Source organism: Hyperoodon ampullatus (assembly GCF_949752795.1).
Source record: "Hyperoodon ampullatus genome assembly, chromosome: 3".
Classification (NCBI taxonomy): Eukaryota; Metazoa; Chordata; class Mammalia; order Artiodactyla; family Ziphiidae; genus Hyperoodon; species Hyperoodon ampullatus.
The window spans coordinates 57,515,642-57,539,075 of record NC_136916.1 but is presented as its reverse complement, the minus strand read 5'-3'; the positions used below and the strand labels follow the sequence as shown (position 1 = coordinate 57,539,075).

The 23,434-nt window shown below is 39.9% G+C and overlaps 1 protein-coding gene across 3 annotated transcripts in view; it reads right to left on the bottom strand.

The window, feature by feature from the left end:
• The window catches only part of MAP2K5 (mitogen-activated protein kinase kinase 5), a 260,205-nt gene that overhangs the window by 225,784 nt on the left and 10,987 nt on the right, over positions 1–23,434 (bottom strand). For all 3 annotated transcript variants that reach the window (XM_079699882.1, XM_079699883.1, XM_079699884.1), the window contains exon 3: positions 13,267–13,334. In XM_079699882.1, the coding sequence (XP_079556008.1) occupies positions 13,267–13,334 (68 nt within the window). The remainder of the gene's footprint in view (positions 1–13,266; positions 13,335–23,434) is intronic.

Genomic DNA, 23,434 nt, shown 5'->3' with positions numbered 1-23,434 from the left:
CAGTGATTAACACAGCCACGGTAATGATATTAAGTATGCCACCTGACAGTTTCTCCAAAGCAGGTAATTAGGATTTGGTTTTTGTTTTGTACAATTCTTCCAAATCCTAGGAACATTTTCTCCTGCTAAAATACTGGGTTTGATCTGTGTTTGTATTAACAGAGAATTTTGTGTTTCACACACCAAAGTAATTCACCATCAAGGACAAACTATAAAGGGTGGTAATTAAACCGATGGCATGGGCCCACTCTAGGCAACCGACCTCTCAGGAGCCGGCCTGGTGAGGGTCGGGGGGCCATCAAGGAGGCACTAGGCCTAGGAGCTCAGGGCACTGCTCACAAGGCATTCCCTAAGGAACAAGAATAAAATGTGGGGGGCTTCCCTGGTGGCGCAGTGGTTGAGAGTCCGCCTGCCGATGCAGGGGACACGGGTTCATGCCCCGGTCCGGGAAGATCCCACATGCCGCGGAGCGGCTAGGCCCGTGAGCCGTGGCCACTGAGCCTGCGCGTCCGGAGCCTGTGCTCCACAACAGGAGAGGCCTCTCAACAGTGAGAGGCCCACGTACCGCAAAAAAAAAAAAAAAGAATAAAACGTGGGCCATGTGCAGTACCTCCTGGCACAGAGCAGTCCTGATGAGTCACAAGGCCTGTGCTGCCCAGTGAGTTGAGCAAGGCACTTAGAGGAGTTACAGGCTCAAACCCTGGGGTCTCAGTACTGGTCACTTCTAGCTGATGATCTCAGTGAAGAAATGCTCACCTCACCTCAGTTTACTCAGTTGTAAAATGAAGGTGGTATGTACCCATAGGTTCATTGTGAAACTCACATGAGAAAATATGAGAACGCTTAATAAGCTGCAAAGCAAGTTCTTTTTAGATCTTCATTCTCTCTCAGGGTTTTATATATTCTTCCTTTAAGGAGATCTTTGCAATTTTGCTCTAAATAGTGATAAAATAAGCAATAATGACAAAGACAAGACTTCCACTAGATAAAAACAAAATGAAAAGACAACCAGGGCTTCCCTGGTGGCGCAGTGGTTGAGAGTCCGCCTGCCGATGCAGGGGACACGGGTTCGTGCCCCGGTCCGGGAGGATCCCACATGCCACGGAGTGGCTGGGCCCGTGAACCATGGCCGCTGAGCCTGCGCGTCCGGAGCCTGTGCTCCACAACAGTGAGAGGCCCATATATTTAATATGGCTTGGACAGAAAAGTAACAAAGTGACCATGACAACATTAATGGAGCCATAATTTGACATTATCCAAAAAGCTTCTTAGTTTAATCTCTATAATCCTATCCTGGATTTCATTACCCCTAACACAAAGTCCTGCACATAGTAGGTGTTTGACAAATATTTACCGATTGAAATGGAGTCCAATCCCGATTCTGCCACTTATTAACCTGTATAGTCTTCAGGAAGTCATTTAACCTCACTGAACCTTAGTTTCCTCTGAATGAGAGTAAAGATACCAACTCAATTACATAGGGTTACTGTGAAGCTCAAAATTAAACTGCAGCAATAGAATTAGTGAAGGCATTTGTAAACTGTAATGATTAGTAGTTGAGGAATTTAAAAGTGAACCTCCTAGTAGTGAAACAATATTAAGCACAGCACTTTCTGAGTAGAAGTGTTATGGAATTTAAAAACACAAAAATGGTTATGTATAAAAAGTACAAACTGAACACGTTTGCACTCAAACTGAACACGTCAGCAGCAGTTATAAAACATGTTGTCTCTGGTATCCCTTGTAGAATCCATTACATGCAGTAATTGCAGCAATAATCAATAAGCTAACTGAGTAAAAGATTAATCAGTTTTGTGATTGCTAGTGGAATCTCCAGTACCAGATTCAGATTAGTTTCAGAGTCCCTCTGAGATGTTCTTCAAAATCCTTAAACAATTTTAATAAGGATGTGACAAAGTTTAGCATAGTTATCAAAATATCTAATTAATTTGAAACAGAGGGCCAGACTGAACAAGGGGATAGCAAGTACAATTTTTGGCTTTGTTCTGTTTGCAAGTTTATCATACAGTGTTCCTATTTGTTATGAACCTAATTCTAATTCTACCAGCACAACTCAATCAATAATCACATTTTTTTTCTTCATGGAAATCTGCCATATAAAAACTTGAATTCTAAAACAGCACAGTTAAACTTTACAAGGCACAAGTTCTCTACTGAAAGGAGAGAAAACAGTGAGAGAGAGATACACAGAAACAACTATCACTTATTGAATACCTACTGTGTGTTAGGCTCAACACTGAAACCGAGCCCCCCTAAACCCCCTGCCAAGTTTATGATTAACGTCTCCAACCAAAATTTTATTCCCTTTCTTGTCCCGCCCCCATTCCCCTCAGGATTGAGGAATATCAAAGAAAAGGGGGGATTGAGACCAAGCAGGACCCTTCGGGGCCCTCCTAGGTACAAAAGCCCCTCCACATCCCCCGTTTCTTGTTTGTAGGAAAAGGCTTTAGTCTCCTAGGCTTCCCTGAGTTCCAAAGAGCAGACTCAAGCAGTTAACTATTAGGACTACAGAGTCACAGGCTTCCTAGTGCCTCCTCAGGGGATATAGGTAACAATCTGATGCATATCTTTGAGTTGTTCTATAGAAACTAAGACTCCCACCCAGGTGGAGGGAGGATGGTGACTACATGCTGACCACAAGCACTAGACCCCAGACTGGTTGGAACCAGAAGGTTGTGATTCCTTAAACATCACCCTGTTACCTCACCACCAGCTTCCTATGACCCTTTCCCCTCACACTGTCTTTAAAAACCTTTGCCTGAAAGCTATGGAGGAGTTCGGGTCTTTGGAGCATGAGCTGCCCATTCTCCTGGCTTGGCTCCCTGCAAATAAACCCTCACTTTGCTGCAAACCCCGCTGTCAGAGTTTGGCTTCCTGCACCTCAGGCACAAGAGCCCTTGCTCAGTATCAATACTAGATATTTACATTTATTCATCTAGTTTCTCACAACCCTATCCTATTCTGGGAGTATCATCACCCCTGTTTCATAGATGTAGCAAACGGTTTATCAGTCAACCAAGAAAAATACTTCTTTCATTCTAGTCCATGCACTCAGAACATAAAATGTATGTTTGCTATTTGAGAGTCAAAAGGTAAGTTATCTCCTGTTTCTCATACCTCAAAACCTTTAACTACAGGCTACTGGGTAGACTGCTGAGCTGGTGGAAAGCTTCTTCATTCATATCCTGTGTGGGTTAGGCCATGTCACCTGATCTTTCAGAGACTGGGGAAGGCAGCATGGTGTGATGCAGATACCTGTGCTGGCCGGTGACTTCGCCCTCTTTCTTCAGCAACTCCCCCCGCCTGTCCACATTTTCCTCCTACCTCTCTTACCACTCTACTCAGCTTCCTGTAAGTGGTTCTCTCCCCATCCCTTCTTTAAATGCTCACGTTCCCCATGGTTTCTCATCAACTTTCTCTTTTTGTTTTGTACTCTCCTCGAGTTAACTTCAGCCACTTCAAAGGTTTCAATTACCAGAGGAGTCACTGAGACTAATTAGGAGCTGATGAATCACAAACCTTTATTTCCAGCCCAGATTTCTCTCCTAAGATTCGGAACATACCCAGCTGGTTGTCCAGAGGCCCCTCAAATTCAACAGGTCCCTACCTCTCCCACCCCTCCCTCCTGCCCTAGGCCTGTCTTCCATCACATGGGTTCACTGTCCGGATGAATGAGATCACCATGACCTAGCTTCCCAAACCAGTTATCTGGGAGTCGTCCAGACCATCTCTCTTTCCTTCTTCCCCATATCTCATCAATCACCAGTCTTATTAACTCTACATTTTCCCCACTTCTCAAATCCTCAAGCTAGGGCCCTCCATGATCTAGCCCACCTGCCTTCCCAACCTCATCTCATACCCTTCCCCCACCGTCTACCCCACACTAATCATGGGTAGCTCCTCCTGAATGCACCAGGCATCCTTTCACCTGGGCCTTTAAACACTGTTTTCTCTGCTCAAACACCCTTCCCAGTCCCCTTGTCCTCACCTACTCCACCTAGACACCACTCTCTCCAGGAAGCCTTCTCTGTCCCCAAAGCTAGATCAGGTGCTCCTTTATTGTGCTCACACAACACCTAATGCTTAGGCATATGACAGCATTTATCACTATGCCTGGTAACTCTGAGTCTTTCTCGTCCTCCCACACCAAACACTGTTTCCTTTTTTGTTAACTTCCCTGACTGGAGCATGAGCTCCTTGAAAAAGTGAACTATCTGTTCACTGCACCTCCACCAACTAGCACAGGGCTTGGCCAGAGAGTTGCCATTCCATAAATATTTAATGTATGAAAAACTGGCTGTATGAATAAGCGAGCAAACCAGTGAGTGATCTCAGGTCCCAGCTCTACATAGCTGTATGACCTTGAGAAAGGAATACAATTGGTTTGTGCCTCAATATTCTCAGCTGTAAAATGAGAAAAACAGCTGCCTTGCTCACTTCATAAAGGTGTTAGGAAGATCAAAATCACAGAAGCTGGTATATGGAAACTTTTTTATAAAGTACTTGAAAAACATCTTAAAATAGGGCACAGGGCTACGAATCTCCCACTTCCAAGCAATAGTACATAGAAGAAAAATGGCCATAACGATAGGGTGACACAGAAACCACTAAACAAGAACACTGAAATGTTTAGACCAAGTACAGAGGCAGAATTTAACTAATTGTTTATCAAGGGTGAGTCAGTACCTCCTCCCCTTCCCTCAATTACTACAGTACTATAAATAATAAAATAAGTAAAAGGGTACTATAAGGAACATTGTCTGTTTCTCTTTCTGGAAGTTCATCAAGGGCATGGACCATGTCTTGTGCATTTTATTATCTCTTATGGCAGAGGTATTAACCTGGGGTCTATATGGGCCTGGGAGATCCTTGAAATTCCTGAATTTCTAGGTGAAATGTTGCACTGTGTGAATTTTCTGGGAAAAGAATAAACAACTTTCCTCACATTTTCAAAAAGCCCTGTGTCCTCCAAAATCTAAGAAACTACTGCCGTAGAATGCCTAGCACCATGCCTTACACATAATGGCTGCTCCACAATGTTTAAGGGAAGGAGGCAAATAGGAATTAATACAGACGTGGTGACTACGTACTCTCATTGGTTATAACTTACTCAGTGGCAAGTCTTACATATCAACTCACATCAAATCAGGCTTATTTATTATTCTTCTATACATTTATAACAGAAAGGTTTCTTAAATCTCTCCTTAGCATGCTTTCTAACACACAACATAAACAGTACAGTAGGAGGAATATACTTATAAAGAATAAGCATGCTGGCTTTTCTCTACTAATGATAAAATTTTCAAATTCTTGTTTTGTCAATATTACAAGCATACCCTGTTATATGTAGCTCAGTCAGTAATTACAGCAATAATCAATAAACTAACCAACTATTTGCAGTCCATAGTTAACTTATTAGTTTTCCTAGTGAAGAACCCAACAATCTTAACTCTGTCAAATGGCTACAAATTCAATTACAACACTACTCAGATGTGCCATCAGTTATACCTCCTTTCAACTACTTCTCATACTTTACATTAAGAGGCATCCCCTCTGTGATGCTGGCCTCTTAAGAAGCACACAACTGCTCCAACAGTCAAAAATAACATATGAACCTCATCTATTTTGAATACCAAATTAATAACTATATTTACTTACCTGGCTTCAGGTCCTCCCACTCCTTGATAACTCACTGCCTCTGCCTTGAGGTGACTACAGTGTGCACATGCTCTTCCTAAATGACTCTAGACCAAGGGTCCACATATGGTCATGGATTGATTCGATGATGAGAAAGAAAATCACAATGAAAAGTCTTCCAGTGAAAAGATCAGCAGGAAACAACTCTGAGGCCTCTTTTATAGGTTAACGTTACTGTATGTATTTACTAGTGATTTGAAAATGAAACAGACAGTAAGTTGGCCAAGTTTGATGATAACACTATTTGTTTTGGACGGTAAAACTGTAAAGGATGTTAGAGAGCTCCAGATGGTCTTAAAAGAATGGAGGTTGGAGAGCCAACAGCAGATGAAATTCAACTTGGCTAAGTTTAAGGTGACGTGCACTGGCAGAACGAGTTTAAATTTGTATTCGGCGATGGGTCCAAAACTTGTAGGTTCCTCTCAGCTGAGGCTTTCATAGTCATCACCATCACCATGGTTAGCTTGAGGCATTGTCTACACTGACCTTTCACCTGATTTCTGAGTTGTAGCAATTCTGCCATACTTCCAAAGTAGGAGCAGTTTAAATAGCTTCAGGGAACCTACAACTTAAATAAAACAGGACCATCAGGTCATGCCGCCAGCAGGCCAAACAGAACATTCCCTTACAAATAAACTACTTTATTTAGCCAGTTCCAATAGTGTTCAATAAAGATTCAGCCTACTGCTCAAATGCTGTTAAAAAATAATTGAAAAGGTAGTGAGGAATGAGTAAAGCACATATATGTAACAGAGAAACATATATTAAGAGAGAAACAACTTGTTTTGAAATTTCCAATTACCTCAATGTACACCTTTTTGGGCATATTATATTCCTAGGTTGATAATTTACTGAATTCCTCTAACTTTACTGTATTATAGCAAATTTATATTCATCTTTCAGATATACGTAGAAAATACCCCTCCTGTTTCCAGTAAAACTGGCCCTAAGAGAACAGGTTCATTCGGAGCTGCCAACAAGAGCCGAACCCCTTGGTTATGCCCCACGGCGATCCTACTGCTAGAGGTCCATCATTCCCTCGCAGCCCATCTCTCTCCGGAAGAGAAGCCCCTACCATAGCCACCAAGGGGCTAATTGATGTCCTACATTTTCCTGCCCCCTCATGCCAGCTGCCTCAACATAGGACCCCAGAGGAATCAACCTGTAGTCCACACTGAGCCCTCCACAGAGACAGAGCTGAACTGGGAGCACAGCCATGTTAATGACAAAATACTGGTGGTTCAAAGCACCCAGAATGCCCTGATGCCACCTGGCTGAGGTCTGCTTGTGCTCTCTTCGTTTGCTTCCATGAGCTGCATAATAAACTGACGCAAATTTCAGTCTGCTTCTGCTTCTTGCTAGCAAAGATGTCCCAAGATATTTCACAAGAGGGGCTAAATAAGGGGCTACTACATTCTTATCACTATTTCAAGGGCATCCATATGACCCAGACAACACAGAGAAGAGAGTTAAAATAATCTGCCTCTGAAAAAAAATTTCACTTTTGACTAGGATGAGAAAACAGAACAAAAACTTTACTTACAGCTTAGAGCACGTCACTATTTGAGTAAAAAAAAAAAAAAACTGAATAATTTCCACAACTATTTATTTATTTCATTCAGTTTTCCTGTCTCACTCTTGTCACTGTTTCTCCACCCTGCCAGGAGAGTATCGAGTATTATCACTTGTTTAGAGGGATCGCGTTGAATTAGGGGACTAACCACTCACTGAAGACCAAGATGACTATGCCACATCCAAAGTTCAAAGTAGGACCTACTTAATATGGAGCATGTTTAAAAGCACCATGTGGAAAATGAGCTTCCAATCTCTGCTCTTTAAAGAAAACTTCCTAATAGTAAAGGCCCTGAGGCTATTAAATGTTCAACAACTAAGTGGGCAACAAATTCTGTGGTAAAATTCAGCCTTGTAGGAAGGACAAAATCTTGAAAACTTCAAAAGCCCACAAAGTATTTGTTTGTATTCCTTTTCAAACTCAGGTACACTAACATTCTAGTAAATAGCATTATTTTTTGCTACCAGGAAAACAGTAGTATTTGCAAAGCTTCTTCGGCAGGATCTCAATAAATGCCAAAACAAAAACATCACTTAAAACCACCAGGAGGGAAGACTGGACGTCCAAGACCTGGGTCTGTGTCCAAGCCTTCCCATTCATTAGCAATGTGACCTCAAACTGAATGTGAGCTCGTTGGGCCTCAGATTCCTTATCTGTAAAATGAGACAGTTGGACCAGATCTCTAATGTTCCCTTCCAACTCTCCTTGAGCAACTATGATTTTTGAGACAGTCTCCAAGTTATGCATGCTAGGATAAAGCCAATCATATCCCAATTTACAAGGTGCTACAGAGGTCAAAATGTATTTTCCCTCATGGTAGCCAACATCTAACAAGGTACACTACCGTCAAGTATACCAAAGGGAATACTTACACTCCAATAAAACACAAGGTACCTGCCATAATGGGAGGCATTACAGTTAAACTCATCCCATACTTTTCTGGCAATGTGGAGAAATGGTATAAAGAGAGAACCGGCAAAATGAAGAAACTTATTAATACTGTGCTCTACTCATATAAGCCTCTCAGTATTGAGAGAACTAGGTGTAATAAATCCTTTACTAGCCACAGGATTTAGCAAAAACAAATAGGAGTCCATTTACAAAAGCAAGATGTAGTGCTGAGTTTCTTGATGAAAGGTCACCTAAAAGCAGAGGTTAACATAAAAATAACCTCCTCCCATAACTGAGTCTCAGTGATAAATAAAGCTTATGATGAATCAATAAATAAGGCCCAGCACTGTTGTGCTTGATGCTATAAGGAAATGAGGCCAGCACCACCAGACAACAATTACAAAAAGATGGAAGGAGAAAAGCAGTATACTATTTAGTCTTTCTGGAAAATGAGAGGAGACGACAAGAACAACAAAAAAATTTAAATTACTTTAAGGGAATATTTAACAGAATCCTTTAAATAATTAGCAATGATCAGGTATTTAGTTTTCAGAATATGTAGCTTGGCTGTATTTTTTTTCCTAGTAAAGCATTTCAAATTCTAATTAAAAAAATACTTTATGGAGAAATTAAAAAGATACAGTAGCATCAGAGGACAAGCCATGATCCCAGAAGTAGAATATTCTAACAACATAACTTACAAGAAACTACGCTATAAAAACAGATTGTTGATTAACACAAACTCATAACAAAACGCAGAGAGCGATCACAATGGTGCTGTAATAACACTTGGCTGCTGAATTCTCTCAATACATTAAATATCTACTTGAAGACCAAATTACTTTACATTTTCTTAAAAGACAATTTATTATAGCTGTGTTTTCTTCTCATTATCTCTTAAAAATATATCTAATGAAGAAAAGAAGACAACTTCTAAATAACTTACATAAAATGGTACTAATGTGTGACAACAGACTTTGGTTTACTATGTTGGTTATTATTTAACAGCACACAACAACCTATTGTCATGACAAATCCTTACCACAATGAGACATTCCATGTGTCACATGTATCAAAATCCACTGTATGCCATTATTATGGCACACATAAAATTAACAGCCTAAGGCTGCTAGCAATTTAAATAATTGATAAGTTTTCAATTAAAAAGACAACATTTTCAGGTCTAATACAAAAATCTATTTAAATTACTGATAAAAACTTAGGCTTATGTTGGCCCAAAGCCAGAAAATGCTTACATCCAAGGGGGAAAAAAAAAGTAATTCTGCAAGTGTCAACTCAGACACTGTAGTTTTTTTTAAAAGAATGTTTAAAGGATTTATGGTAAAAGTATGCCTAGTTTTGGGCTTCCCTGGTGGCGCAGTGGTTGAGAGTCTGCCTGCCGATGCAGGGCACACGGGTTCGTGCCCCGGACCAGGAAGATCCCACATGCCGCGGAGCGGCTAGGCCCGTGAGCCATGGCCGCTGAGCCTGCGCGTCCGGAGCCTGTGCTCCGCAATGGGAGAGGCCACGACAGTGAGAAGCCCGCGTACCGCAAAAAAAAAAAAAAAAAAAAAGTATGCCTAGTTTTGCTTTCCCCATATGGTTTTTAAAGAAATACTAAGGTGACTACAAATTTATTGAATTCCACATGAAAAACATAGCTTTTTTTTTTTTTTAACAGTAAATACGTGGTCATCTGTCAGTATTCTCTATCCCACCACCCAAATCCTGGAATCAAAAATTTTCAGAGCCAAACTGAACCTAAAAAATAAAGGCCAATGCAGGTTTTTAATAATAGGTTGGCAACTGAGGACTGATAACCAAAATCTATTGTGAGGTTAAGTCCAAATTGTTCTCTTTATGGCAAAACTGTAAACCAAAGGAATTTCAACCAGAAGAACCAAGACAGATCAAAATGACAGCCAACCAATCTTGTTTGTGCTTCTGAAACGGAGATTCCCCTACTCTTTACTTTTTAACTGTTTATTCAGAGCCTGACTCTACATAAACAAAGAGTATGTGATGGTAGGGGCTGCCTCAAGAGATAAGAGGACAAGGAAATCTATTTAGGTTTTAAATAACTTAAAACTTATTATCTCTCTCAGGGATATTTTCATTTTCACTTTAAAATAATTTGATCCAACATTCACAATTAGGAGAGTGGAGCTCTGCCTTGGGGCCTCAGGTTCTCATCTATAAATATTAAGTGAATTCATGAGAAAACTCAGACCTGACCATCTAGACCCCATTCTATGGACCACTGCCAATGCACAGAAAAAAGTTTTCACCAGACATAGCAAATTAACAAAAATAAGAAAAATGTAGTGAGTTTTACATAAAACTAAATTTATTCACTTTAATGATCATCTTTACTTTTGAGATTAGGTACTGCCCACTGTTTTAATCTTTAAATGACTACCACTATTTTTCCTTAATAAAATAATGGTTAACGGTAGATAATTTTTATTAGTTTATTTTATTAATGTTTTTATTTGGCAAAATTAAAGTTACCACGCCTACATCTGTCCCTCAATCTAAAAGTGAAAAATTGATTATTTCATGAAATCCAAATACTTGGGGATCAATAAGCTAGATGAGCTCCCTTCAAACCAAAAGTCGCTCAAGAAATCTCAGGGACTTTTAAGTTTAAGGACAATTACAGAACTTTTACTACAACATAAAAATAAACACTGCATTAGAGAAAATAAGCACAAGTCATAAGGAATATTTGGTACAGATATCTCCACTAAGGTATTATATAAACAAAAATCATTCAGAATGTTATAATGGTGATGACATATGTTAAAAAAGAGACAACCGGCCCAAAATGGAGTCACCTGTTCTAAGCCCAAGTCACCAAACTAAGACTTAAAGTACCTAACCTAATTACAGTTTCAGCCTCTCCCAGGAATATAATCTTAACCACTCAGTCTGGGATCTCCTGGTCAGCATTAGTCATGTAATCCACCTGATAGACCCTGCTGTCCCCCAGAGGAAGGTGACCTTGCCTGAAACAATCAGCTCTCAGATAAAATAACTTCCTTGTTCTGCCTCCTGCCTATAGAAGTCTTTAGAGTGTCTTTGTGTCTGCTGGATGGGACAGGCCAATCAGATCTTTAAAATTTACTCAGATGAATTTAGTTTTTTAACACACAAAAAGATCCCAGTACAAATGTGCAGGAAGGTGGATGGGAGAGAAACAGTATAAAACAGTGAAGGAGCATGGGCCTTGCACAAGGAGAAGCTGAACTTATATTCCATATTCACATTCATACTAGCTATAAGACCTTTAGCATGTCTCTTAACCACAGCTTCCTCATCTGAAAGACAGGAATGATAATATCTACTTTACAGAGTGATTATTAAAACCAAAGAAAATTAAACACCTTAAGCATCTAGTGTATAGTGGCCCCTTAGAAATGGAAATGATTATTACTATCACTGTGATCACATGCAGTAACATTTCTCAAAGAGCACCGTTTGTTAGATCTTCCCAAAAGTATATTTTTGAAAACACACCTTTGTGTGTGGTTATGTCAAAGACATAATGAAAGTACACTGATGTCACTAATGTACTCTCTGCAGTGGATGTATGTGTAAAAACTAGAACCCGTGTGTGTGTATGTGTGTTTTCTAAAAAAAAAGCATGTCACATTCTCAGGAGAGTTAGCCAATCTATTATTACTAGTGCTAGACCTTTCAGTAGTGCTAGACCTTTCAGCAGACAATCCTACTCTGCCTTTCAAGGTACTGATGAGCCCTGCTCTAAATTCTCAGGGCACAAAGACTCTCAAATAAGTTAATGAGAAGTAAATGGGAAATTGACTTTTCCTACTCTGTGCTCGTCTGAATGCAACGCTCTGTTAATCATGTCATCCTTCTTGTTCTCTTTCCTCCTACCCTAAATTAAAACTATTGGCAGAAACCCATACAGATATTTCACAGTTTTCATTACAACGAAAAAATATCCTGGTTAAAGTTGAGGTCTATCAAAAACCTTCAACCTAACCACTGGCTGAGATTAGAGTCTCACTGAAAAGCAAGGGCCCTGATTCCATCATTTCCACCATAATACCACTTTGCATTTGTATAGAACTTTTAACTTTTCAAAGGGCTTTCACATCTATTATCCCATTTGGTCATTACAATGACCCTGTGCAGTAGAAAGGACAAGTATTATTATCCACAAGTGACAGATGAGGCAACTACAGCACAGAAAGGTTAAATGTTTTGCCTAAGGCCAGGAAGCCAGAGGAGAGCAGCGGTCTCCTTACTTCCAGTCCAATGCTCTTTACACCAGACCACTAGAGAAGGTTTCGTACACAGACTGCAAACTCAGAAAAAATAAAATAAAGTGAATAAGAGAAAATAAAATAAAAGTAAGAGAAAAGAACAAATCAGGGCTCAGGGAAGCTATGTCTCTTCATTGTCACTGAATTATTCAAGCTTAGTATTAAAGTTTTAGAAATGTATCCTTTTTTCCTGTTTATCTACTTCAATCCTGAGACAAATGTTAATGCAAATTTTCACTGAAATTTGAAACACAAAAGAAAAGTCATTTCGGGATATATTCAAATCACTTCGACTCAGTAAGTAACCCTGTAGTTCATTTTGGGGTGGGGTGGTTAGTGCATAAAATAACTGAGAGTACATCTTAAATCATGTATCCATATTAAGCCTGCAGCTACATTATAACTATAGTCTGTTTGTAAGGGTGAAAGAGATCTCCAGTTGAAAGTAGATTTTGAAAAATTTTTTAGAGCCCAGGGGTTCGTTTTTAATGAGCCGTTACTTTAAGTACTGCATAAAAAATACAGGAAATTGATAGTTCATTTAGTCTGCACCATACCTAATGCAAAAGTCATTAAGATGCATTATTCTTAATGTTCATGATATGATCAGTAAGTGTCTTTTGAAAAGAATGCCCTTAACTTTCACGTAAGGAAATCTTTAAAAATCTTATATATTATACAGAAAAATGTTATAGCAATTGTGATTTACTTTTGTATCTTCACTATGCCAAGAAACAGCATCCTCAATTACATTATCATTTTAAAAATAGTCCTCATTTGTAATATACTTACATATGACAGCATTGCCTTCATTTCTTCATCACTTCTCACTGTAATTCGATCACCATCTTCATCTTCATCTGTTTAAAAAGCAATATAATACAAATGATAAGATTTGCATTTTTTAATGTACAGAAACTATGTTATCTGGGAACATAATACAACTGGTTTGTACACTTGATATCTAAGTCCTCAACACCATAATCTGTGGATGTTAAGGTTACTGGTTCGTGGGTTTGTTTTTTAGTTTAGAATACAACCAGAATCTCAATAAAGAACTAAAAATTTTAGGAACAGTTAAAAATTACAATATTGCTCATGTCATTCAAGACATGTATCTAAGTTAAAGTAAATACAGGGACTTCCCTGGCGGTCCAGTGGTTAAGACTCCATGCTTCCACTGCAGGGGGCACAGGTTCAATCCCTGGTAGGGAAAGTAAAATCCCCCATGCTGCACATGTGGCCAAATAAATAAATAAATAGAAATTTAAAAAATAAAGTCAATATAACTGGAGTATGACTGAACAGGTTTGGTTTGGAGAACTTTAAAATCCGAAGAAAGGGGCTTCCCTGGTGGCGCAGTGGTTGAGAGTCCGCCTGCCGATGCAGGGGATGCGGGTTCGTGCCCCGGTTTGGGAAGATCCCACATGCCGCGGAGCGGCTAGGCCCGTGAGCCATGGCCGCTGAGCCTGCGCGTCCGGAGCCTGTGCTCCTCAATGGGAGAGGCCACAACAGTGAGAGGCCCGCATACTGCAAAAAAAAAAAAAAAAAAAAAATCCGAAGAAAGGCCAGTTTTATTTAACTATTAGTACTTTTTCCTTTCCCACATGGCACCCCATCCCTCTATTTCTCCATTCTTCCTCTCTCCCAGGCAACCTGTCATGTCATAATAGTATAATAAAAATGGCTAACATTTACTGAACACTACTGTACACAAGGCACTGTGATTTATGCTCCATAACCCCTTAAAAGCCTCACAATGATTCTATGATGTGGACAACATGACTTGATTACTATCATTCCCTTTTTACAGAACAGAGAGCCTAGTATAAGGTTAACTTGCAAAGCAACTCTAATACAGCTCTCCTTATAACCCACTTGATCTTGTATCTCTCTTTCTATTTCTGAACTGTTTCAATTGTACTGGATACTCTCTGACCATAGTAAGCTTCAAATGGTGATTCGTGCTATTGTTGAATAATTTAATGGTCTTAAAACTAGAGGATACAGACTTCCCTGGTGGCGCAGTGGTTAAGAATCCGCCTGCCAATGCAGGGGTCACGGGGTCAATCCCTGGTCCAGGAAGATCCCACATGATGCAAAGCAACTAAGCCCGTGCGCCACAACTACTGAGCCTGCGCTCTAGAGTCCATGAGCCACAACTATTGAGCTTGCGCTGCAGAGCCTGTGAGCCACAAGTACTGAAGCCCGCACGCCTAGAGCTCGTGCTCCGCAACAAGAGAAGCCACCGCAAGGAGAAGCCCACGCACCACAACGAAGAGTAGCCCCCGCTCACTGCAGCTAGAGAAAGCCCGTGGGCAGCAACGAAGACCCAACGCAACCAAAAATAAATAAATTAATTAATTAAATTTCTTAAAAAAAAAACCAAAACAAAACTAGAGGATAATGAGACTTCACAAAACACTTAACCAGAATGGATACATTTCAGTAAGTGGATCACCGAAGCAGCCACATCTAGAAACAATGTACTTACTTCATTGATCCTTCTCTTATTTAAAATAGTTTTGAAATATGTCTTCAAAACTGTTTTAATAGGGGCTTCCCTGGTGGCACAGTGGTTGAGAGTCCGCCTGCCGATGCAGGGGACAGGGGTTCGTGCCCCGGGCTGGGAAGATCCCACATGCCGCAGAGCGGCTGGGCCCGTGAGCCACGGCCACTGAGCCTGTGCGTCCGGAGCCTGTGCTCCGCAACGGGAGAGGCCACAACAGTGAGAGGCCCGCGTACCACAAAAAAACAAAACAAAACTGTTTTAATAATCTGAAGATAAACCAAGTGAAAATAACAGATCTCATTTTTAGCCCAAAATGGAACTGGCCATCTGATTACTCGCTCATCTATATTATCTGCCAGGCAGGACCCTGAATGACTTTTGGCTATTTCTAAATATTTACTTAGCTACTTCATCCTTCTAAAGATTAAGATCTGTCAACAGGATAACAGCATATGTGGTAGACTTTAAATGTACAGTTGAAAGAAAAATGCTAAGAACCTTTTGAGCAATGGCAGCATTGCTGGAAGACGTACACAGCCTCCCAGGGGGACAACTTGGAAGGGGCGGGCTCTCTCTCATTTGGATGCCTCAGCTCTGGTGCACTTGTTAAACTGAGTTATTATTTTTTTGGTCACTCTTGGGCATCTAATTGCTGATTTGGCCAGATGCAGAGAACCTGATCCCAGGCCTGGGGAATAAGACAAATCTCTCACCATAAAGAGAATAAGCTAGCATGACACGCTCTGGGGACTCTTACTGAGAATACTGGGGGAGTTCAGTTCGGCACCTGGATCTTAGCCCACCACACCTCAGCTGGCCTGCCCTCCTGTCCAGCCACAGTTCTTAAGATATCCCCGTTTGGTGACCACACCATGGGAACCCTAGAAGGGAGCTTGTATTCTCCCTAATTAGCCAATTTCAGAGCAAAATGCTACCTTCTTATTCTCTCCCACAGCCAGTAGCAATCTGACATCATGAGGGAAAGCAGCACTTGAGCCTGTCCTGCTCAGTGACCAAGCCAACAGCTCTCACTAGGGTTTTCTCTCCAAAGTAATTGTTCCTGGATCCTAGATACAGGTTCACTCCTGCAGAGTTTCCCAACTGGATGTAAATCAGTATCATCAAGTCACACTGTCTGAATATCTACATAGCTAGGAGCTGTCACAGTCACCACTGGTATTATCAACCAAGAGCTGCCTATTTTAGTATAAAAGGCACACAATGGTCACTATCAGTAACAAAGAAGGCACATTCCTAGGGAGGTTACATATATAAAGGACTACAGAGAAATCTAGCATTTTCCTTCCCTCTTTTTTTTTTTTTAAAGCTACAGACTCTATAGAGCCAAATTGGGAGAGAAATGCCATTCTAATTTTGGAAACAGAGGGAGTTTCTATAGAGGTTCCAGAAACTAGTATTTTCAAGGTTAAGTCAAAAAGCTGTCATACAAATGCAGGAAACAAAGGGGAAAAAACAGACATTGTATAAAGGAATATAATGTTACATATTACCACACATGAAAGCACTTTACATTTTTTGTTTTAAAACCAAGTCAAATTCTCAACTTGGATGTTACTAAAATGATTTGTTCTATGAAGTCCTGAACTTGATAAAATTTCCAGTCTGAACAAAGTAGCTTTTTGTAAATCTCATTTCTACACTAGAGCTAGCTACAGAGATGGTGGCTACAAAGGGACAGATTATATTCGAATTTCAACATACACAAGATCTCAATAAGGTATTGTTCACATGGAATGAGGAAGTGCTTGGAGTTCAATAAAACAGGTGAAAAACCTTTTTATAATTTGTAAAGAGAAGGCACAGATTCCAGAAAAAATCATTTAAATCACATCTCTCTAAATCAGTAACAAGAACTACAACAATAAAAAGAATTCTCTAAGCTCTCCAAGTCAGGGCTTGAACCTTTAAGGCTACTTAAAACTAAAGATTCTCAAATTCTAAAATTCTATGAAATCTCTGAGGGATTATTTCAGTTACCGGAAATAATCTGGTAACTGTGAGGGAAGTCAGCAGACTAATCTCTTATGTAGCAGTTCCATAGAAAGAAGCTATGAAACACTAAAGGGCACCTTGCTTTAAGTGGACAGAAAACTGAGGACAAAAGGCCAGAATAGCTTTTGATGCAAACCTAAAGTGCTGGAGCTGTCCCATAAGGAGACAAGGTAAGTTGAAAGAGGCATTCTAATAAAGCCTGAGGATAAAATCAGGTTTATATGACACAGTGATTAATAGTTTTATGGATTAATAAGAGCCTCCATTTTATGTAGGTACTGCTCTCATTTACAGATTGCTCTTTGGAGGACTGTCTGCTTCATTCTTTAATATCTGTAATTAGTAGTTTTAATGAAGACTCCTCGTTCTTGTCAGAAAGGAGACTGAGTTGGAAAAGTAATTACACATAAGAGAAGACTAATGATTCTGGCCCAGAGGCAAAATCCAAGCTATCAGATGCCCTCATGGCAACCAAAGAGCAAACCATTGGCCTTGACATTTAAAATGAGAATACACTTCTCTCTAAATACAGGGAATTCCAAGGCAGACATACAAATGGCCAACACGTACAAAAAAAGGTGCTCCACATCTCTAATCATCAGGAAAATGCAAATGAAAACCACAATGAGGTATCACCTCACACCTCTTACATAGCTATCATCAAGAAGACAAGAGAGAACAAGTGTTGGTGAGGATGTGGAGAAATGAAAACCCTTGTGTGCAGTAGGTGGGAATGTAAATTGATACAACCACCATGGAAAACAGTAGGTGATTCCTCAAAAAATTAAAACTACAACTACCATATGATCCAGCAATCGTACTTCTAAGTCTATATCCAAAGGAATTGAAATCAGAATCTCACAGAGATATCTACACTCCAATATTCATCGCATCATTATTCACAATAGCCAAGATATGTAAACAACTCAAGTGTCCATCAATGATGAATGGATAAAGAAGATGTGTACACACACCCACACACGCACACGCACACACACACACACACACACACACACACACACACCAAGGAATATTATTCGGCCATGAAAAAGATAGAATCCTTCCATTTGTGACAACATGGATGAACCTTGAGGGCATTATGCTAAGTGAAAAAAAGTTAGAGAAAGACAAATACTGTATGATAGCACTTACATGTGGAATCTAAAAAACCCAAACTCAGGGTTACCAGGGGCTGGAGGGTGGGGAAATGGGGAGATATTTGTCAAAGGGTATAAACTTCCAGTTACAAGATTAACAAAGTCTGGGGATCTAATGTACAGCATGGTGATTATAGCTAATCATACTGTATTACATACTTGAACGTTGCTAATAGATCCTGAATGTTCTCACCACAAAAAAGAAATGGTAATTATGCATCAGGATGGATATGTTAGCTAACACTATGGTGGTAATCATTTTGCAATATGTAATGATCAAATCAATGCGCTATACACCCTAAACTTATACAATGTTATGTGTCAATTATATCTCAGTAAAGCTGGAAAAAAAATTAATAGACAATGAATTGAGAGGAATGAGAAGTTAGTGAACAGTAAGAAAGTAGAAATACATACCAAGCAATTTAGTATGACAATAACTTAAAATACTTTTCTGAATAAAAAGTTGGATATACACAGCCAGCCCATCTAGCAAAGACTCTGGCTGGGCCTATCAAACCGGATTAGCTATAAAAAGTACGCTAACTGGAAACATAAATCGTAAAAAACTTACTAAAATGGCACAAAGAGTTTCAAAGGTATAAATATGTTGAAGAACACTAGAAAGCCATGGCACGAAGTAGAGAGAAGCAGAAAAAAATAATTTGAACTCTTTTTGTCTTACACATGGAGGTTCTTTGCCCTCTGACCAAAAAAGCATTACTAGATACGACCAAGAAGGCAGAGGAGGGGGAGCACTCTGATACACTGGTTCACAATGAGAATTCCAGGCTTCTCCAGTTGCCTGGAGCATAGTAATATGATTTTCCAGCACATTAGGGAAGCAAAAGTAGAACCAGAAAGTCTATGTACTGGCTGGATTTTGTTAATGTCACTTAAAATGGAGGCAAAAATCCTAGCAAGATACCAAACAGAGTGCAGCAGATGGTAAACAAATATTATGAAGCAATCTTCACAAAATCTGCAGTGTATCACAAACATACAAAATGGCAGAGTTTGGGAAAAGACAATCATAACAGGCCATGTGTTGTTAGCGATTTTATTTCAAGCAACGTGCAATCCAGAAGAGAAACCAAGAGGAGGAACATAAAGGTCCAAGAGCGGAGACACAGCCTCAGGTAAGGGGTGGTCAGAATGGCAAGCAGAGTGCCTACTGAGTAAACAGCACAAAAACATCAGACTCTGGGGAGCGTGCAGACAAACGGCACCCAGTGCAGCGGCAGGGCTCAAGTGGGCTTTCGAGAAAAACAATTTAGCTTCTACCAAGGGCAACAGAAAGTTAAGGCAATACTGTACTTTATATGTCATTTGTCATATTACTTCAGTGCCAGGTAAGAAGAGTCAATTAGAACTACAGCAAAGGCATTTTTCTAAGGCAAGAGGAAAGAAATGAAAACATAATGGTAGAGGTTAAAAAGGCATCAATAGGAAATGACCAGAAAAGCTGCCAAGTTTAGAACCCTTCTCAGGTGTGGAATCTAAGATCCGGTCAGGACCAGAGGCCATAGTTTCTAAGGCTAAATCTTCATATCCATGAATTTTAATTTAGCTCCACGCCTCCCACCTCCTGATTCCTTCTTTACTTCTTTGCTTCCTTTTTCTTTCCAAAAAATATTCAAGTGCCCACTATGTAGCAGGCAATGTTCTGGACACTGGGGTAATAACAGTGGAAAAAGGAAAACCCCTGCCCTCATGGAGTTTACACTCTACTTGAGAGAGACTGAAGGGTATGAGGGAGTGAATCATACAGATATCTGGGGAAAGAATGTTCCAGGCAGAGGGAACAGCTCATGCTAAGGCCCTGTGGCAGAAGAATACCTGTCATGCTTGAGAGACTGAAAGAAAGCCAGAGTAGCTGCAACAGATTGAGAATAAGATGGGGGAGAGAGACGAGTTCAGAGAAGTAATGGTGGGGCAGAGTTGGGGGAAGATGCAGAAAGGGCAGGGCCTTGTAGGGCATGTTAAGGACTTGGCTATCACTCCTGAGTGAGAAGGAAACCACTGGAGGGTCTTGACTGTAGTGATCTCACTTAACTTCTAAAAGGATCTCTTTGGCTGCTGTGTGGAGAAGAGGCTATATGGAGGCAAAGCAGAAACAAGGAGACGAGTTAGAGGACCACTGTCCTAGTCTAGGTAAGAGATGATGGTGACCTAAACCAAATTGAGGTTTTGAGCAGTCATCACATGCTGGATATATTTGCTTGTCCTTATTACTTCATTCCTTCAACCATCCATGCATTCCAGAAACACAAATTGAGAGTCTACTATGTGCCAGGTACTATGCTGGGTTTCTAGCAATTCAAAAATGAGCAGCATTATCTACTGCCCTCAAGGAACTAGCCTGGTGCTTGGGTAAAGGACTTAAACTTCTTAATTCTCATGTAAAACAGCCAGACTACTAACACCTACTACTACTACTAAAAACTAATAAGACTACAAATACCTACTACTAATAATAATAACTACTCTCATAAGACTAAAGAAGATTAGGACTTTTTGCATCGATGATATTTCAAAACCAAATTTCAATAAATTAAAGCTCTCTTCAAACCGTCTCAAATTCTAAGGATACACAATTAACTCTTACATGTTAATTTTTCAACTCAGTGTACATCTATTGCAAATTACAATTTTTCATTAACTTACCCAGTTTTTCTTATAAGCAACCAGTTATCTTTTACATATGCTATACTGTAAGAAAATAAAACTTCATTTTTCCCAGAATTTTTCCAGAAATTCATAAAACAACTGAAAAGGAATCTATTCAATGAAAAGTGAGTATAAAATGGTCACGGTTAAAGAAAAACAAATAAAATAAAGATTTATCCTATAGTCGCATTTTCTGAACCAAAACTCAGACACATGGTTTGATCAGTGTGAAGATACTTACGAGGGCTACAGATCAGAATATGTGATGTCAGAGTATCATGGAAAAGTAGGGCCATATGGTATTTATAGGTATAAGTCAGTGTTTGTCTACATAGACTTAAAACATATCTTTCACGTCAACAGTAAGATTTTACTGACCAGCAACACCAGCCCAACAGTAATTTTATAGCAGTAACTTGTCTAGAGAAAATCCAGGGAGAGGAACACATGTAACAGATATGCACAGGAAACTCATTAGTGGGCACAGTTGATTTCCATCACCTCACGTGTTGGTGTACTCATTAATCTGTTAATGAAATTGTGAAAATCAGCAGGGATCTTTGGGCCTATATGAATGTCAAGCTCCTACAACATACGTAGGGCCCACACATGCAAACATTCAAGATTTTTCATGGTTATGGAATTTAGCTTCATCTCAGAAGTGTTCTCACATCTGGGAAAAGACAAATTATTCAATAACCAGTATGGAATCAACTGTCTATCTGCTTGAAAAATAAAGCTGGATCACCACCTGACTCCTCTTTTCACCAAAATAAACTGAAAGATGGTACCCCCCCCAAAAAAACCTTCTGCCTTTGCAATAAAAACACATGCTCTTTTATATTTTTAAAAAAATCCACACAAAAACACATACAGGGCTTCCCTGGTGGTGCAGTGGTTGAGAGTCCGCCTGCCGATGCAGGGGAAATGGGTTCGTGCCCCGGTCTGGGAGGATCCCACATGCCGCGGAGCGGCTGGGCCTGTGAGCCATGGCCGCTGGGCCTGTGCGTCCGCAGCCTGTGCTCCGCAACGGGAGAGGCCACAACAGTGAGAGGCCCACATACCACACACCAAAAAAAAAAAAAAAAACACACATACAAGAGTACATATTTATAAATGTGTGTGTGTATTTAACCCCATTAAAGTAGGAAGAAAAAAGAATTTGAATTAATGTTTTTTCAACATCCTGGAATGTGGACCTTTCTAAGCATGGCATAAATCCAGAAGTCACAAAATATGACAAATCGGTTCTTGTAAAAACTTTAAACTTCTCCATGGAAAAAAAGAGAAAAAACGACCAAAACAAGCTTAAAGGAAAGCAATAAACTAAACAAAAATATTTATAACATCTAAGACAAAGGGGAATTTTCTTAATATTGGAAAGCTCTCAAATCAATCAGAAAAAGACAAATAACCTAATAGAAAAATGGGCAAAGGTGATAAATAGTTCACAGAAATTAAATACAAATGACCAAAATATATATGAAAAGATGCTCAAGCTCATTTATAATTGGAGAAATACAAAATAAAAATAAAACAATAATACAATAATCTTTTTCACATATCAAATTGACATCAACTGAAAAGTTTATTGGACTCAAGAGCTGGTGAGGGTAGAGAGAAATGGGCATTCTCAAAAATTGCTGGTGGGAGTGCAAGTTGGCTCTACCTTCTAAAGAACAACATGGAAATACCTATCAAAACGTAAAATATGGGTACTCTTTGTTTCAGTAGTTCCAAATCCTAGGAATTTATCCTACAAATATGTTTCTACAATGTGGAAAGCCATAAGAGACGATGCTGTTGACTGCAGCATTTTTTCTAATACTACTAAAAAACTGGTAACATCTTAAATTTAAAACTGGTCCATCAACAGGTTAAATTAAGTCATACCCATAAAATTAAGTATAATGTAATTATCTAAAAGAATGAAGTTGACTTGTACACACTGATGTTAGAAAGAGGCCCAACACATACTACTAAGTGGGGACAGGGGAAACTAGTTGCAATCCAGTATATATTATGTATGAGAAAATTTCTGGAAGGGTACAGAAGAAACTGTTAACTAGGGAATTGGGGAGATGGGGACTTTTACTTGTTGCTTTATTTCGATACTGCTTGCATTTTGTTTGTTTGTTTGTTTGTTTTTGGGGTTTTTTTTTTTTGTCTTTTTGTTTTTGCAGTATGCGGGCCTCTCACTGTTGTGGCCTCTCCCGTTGCGGAGCACAAGCTCCGGACGCGCAGGCTCAGTGGCCATGGCTCACGGGCCCAGCCGCTCTGCGGCATGTGGGATCTTCCCGGACCGGGGCACGAACCTGTGTCCCCTGCATCGGCAGGCGGACTCCCAACCACTGCACCACCAGGGAAGCCCACTGCTTGCATTTTTTTTTAAAGATCATCTATACATTCTTAACTAAAGAAAAAAACCTCAGACACTATTTATTGAAAGGTAGTACTTTCATTTGTGCTCCTACTGTAAGGGAGAAAGGACCTAAAAGTGGTAAAAAAGAAAAAAAAAAAAAAACGAGGTTTAGGGCCATTAGCCCAAGAGGTAAGTTTGGCACAAATGGGACTCCCTCCCCTCATTCACTCCTAAATCCCCTTGGAA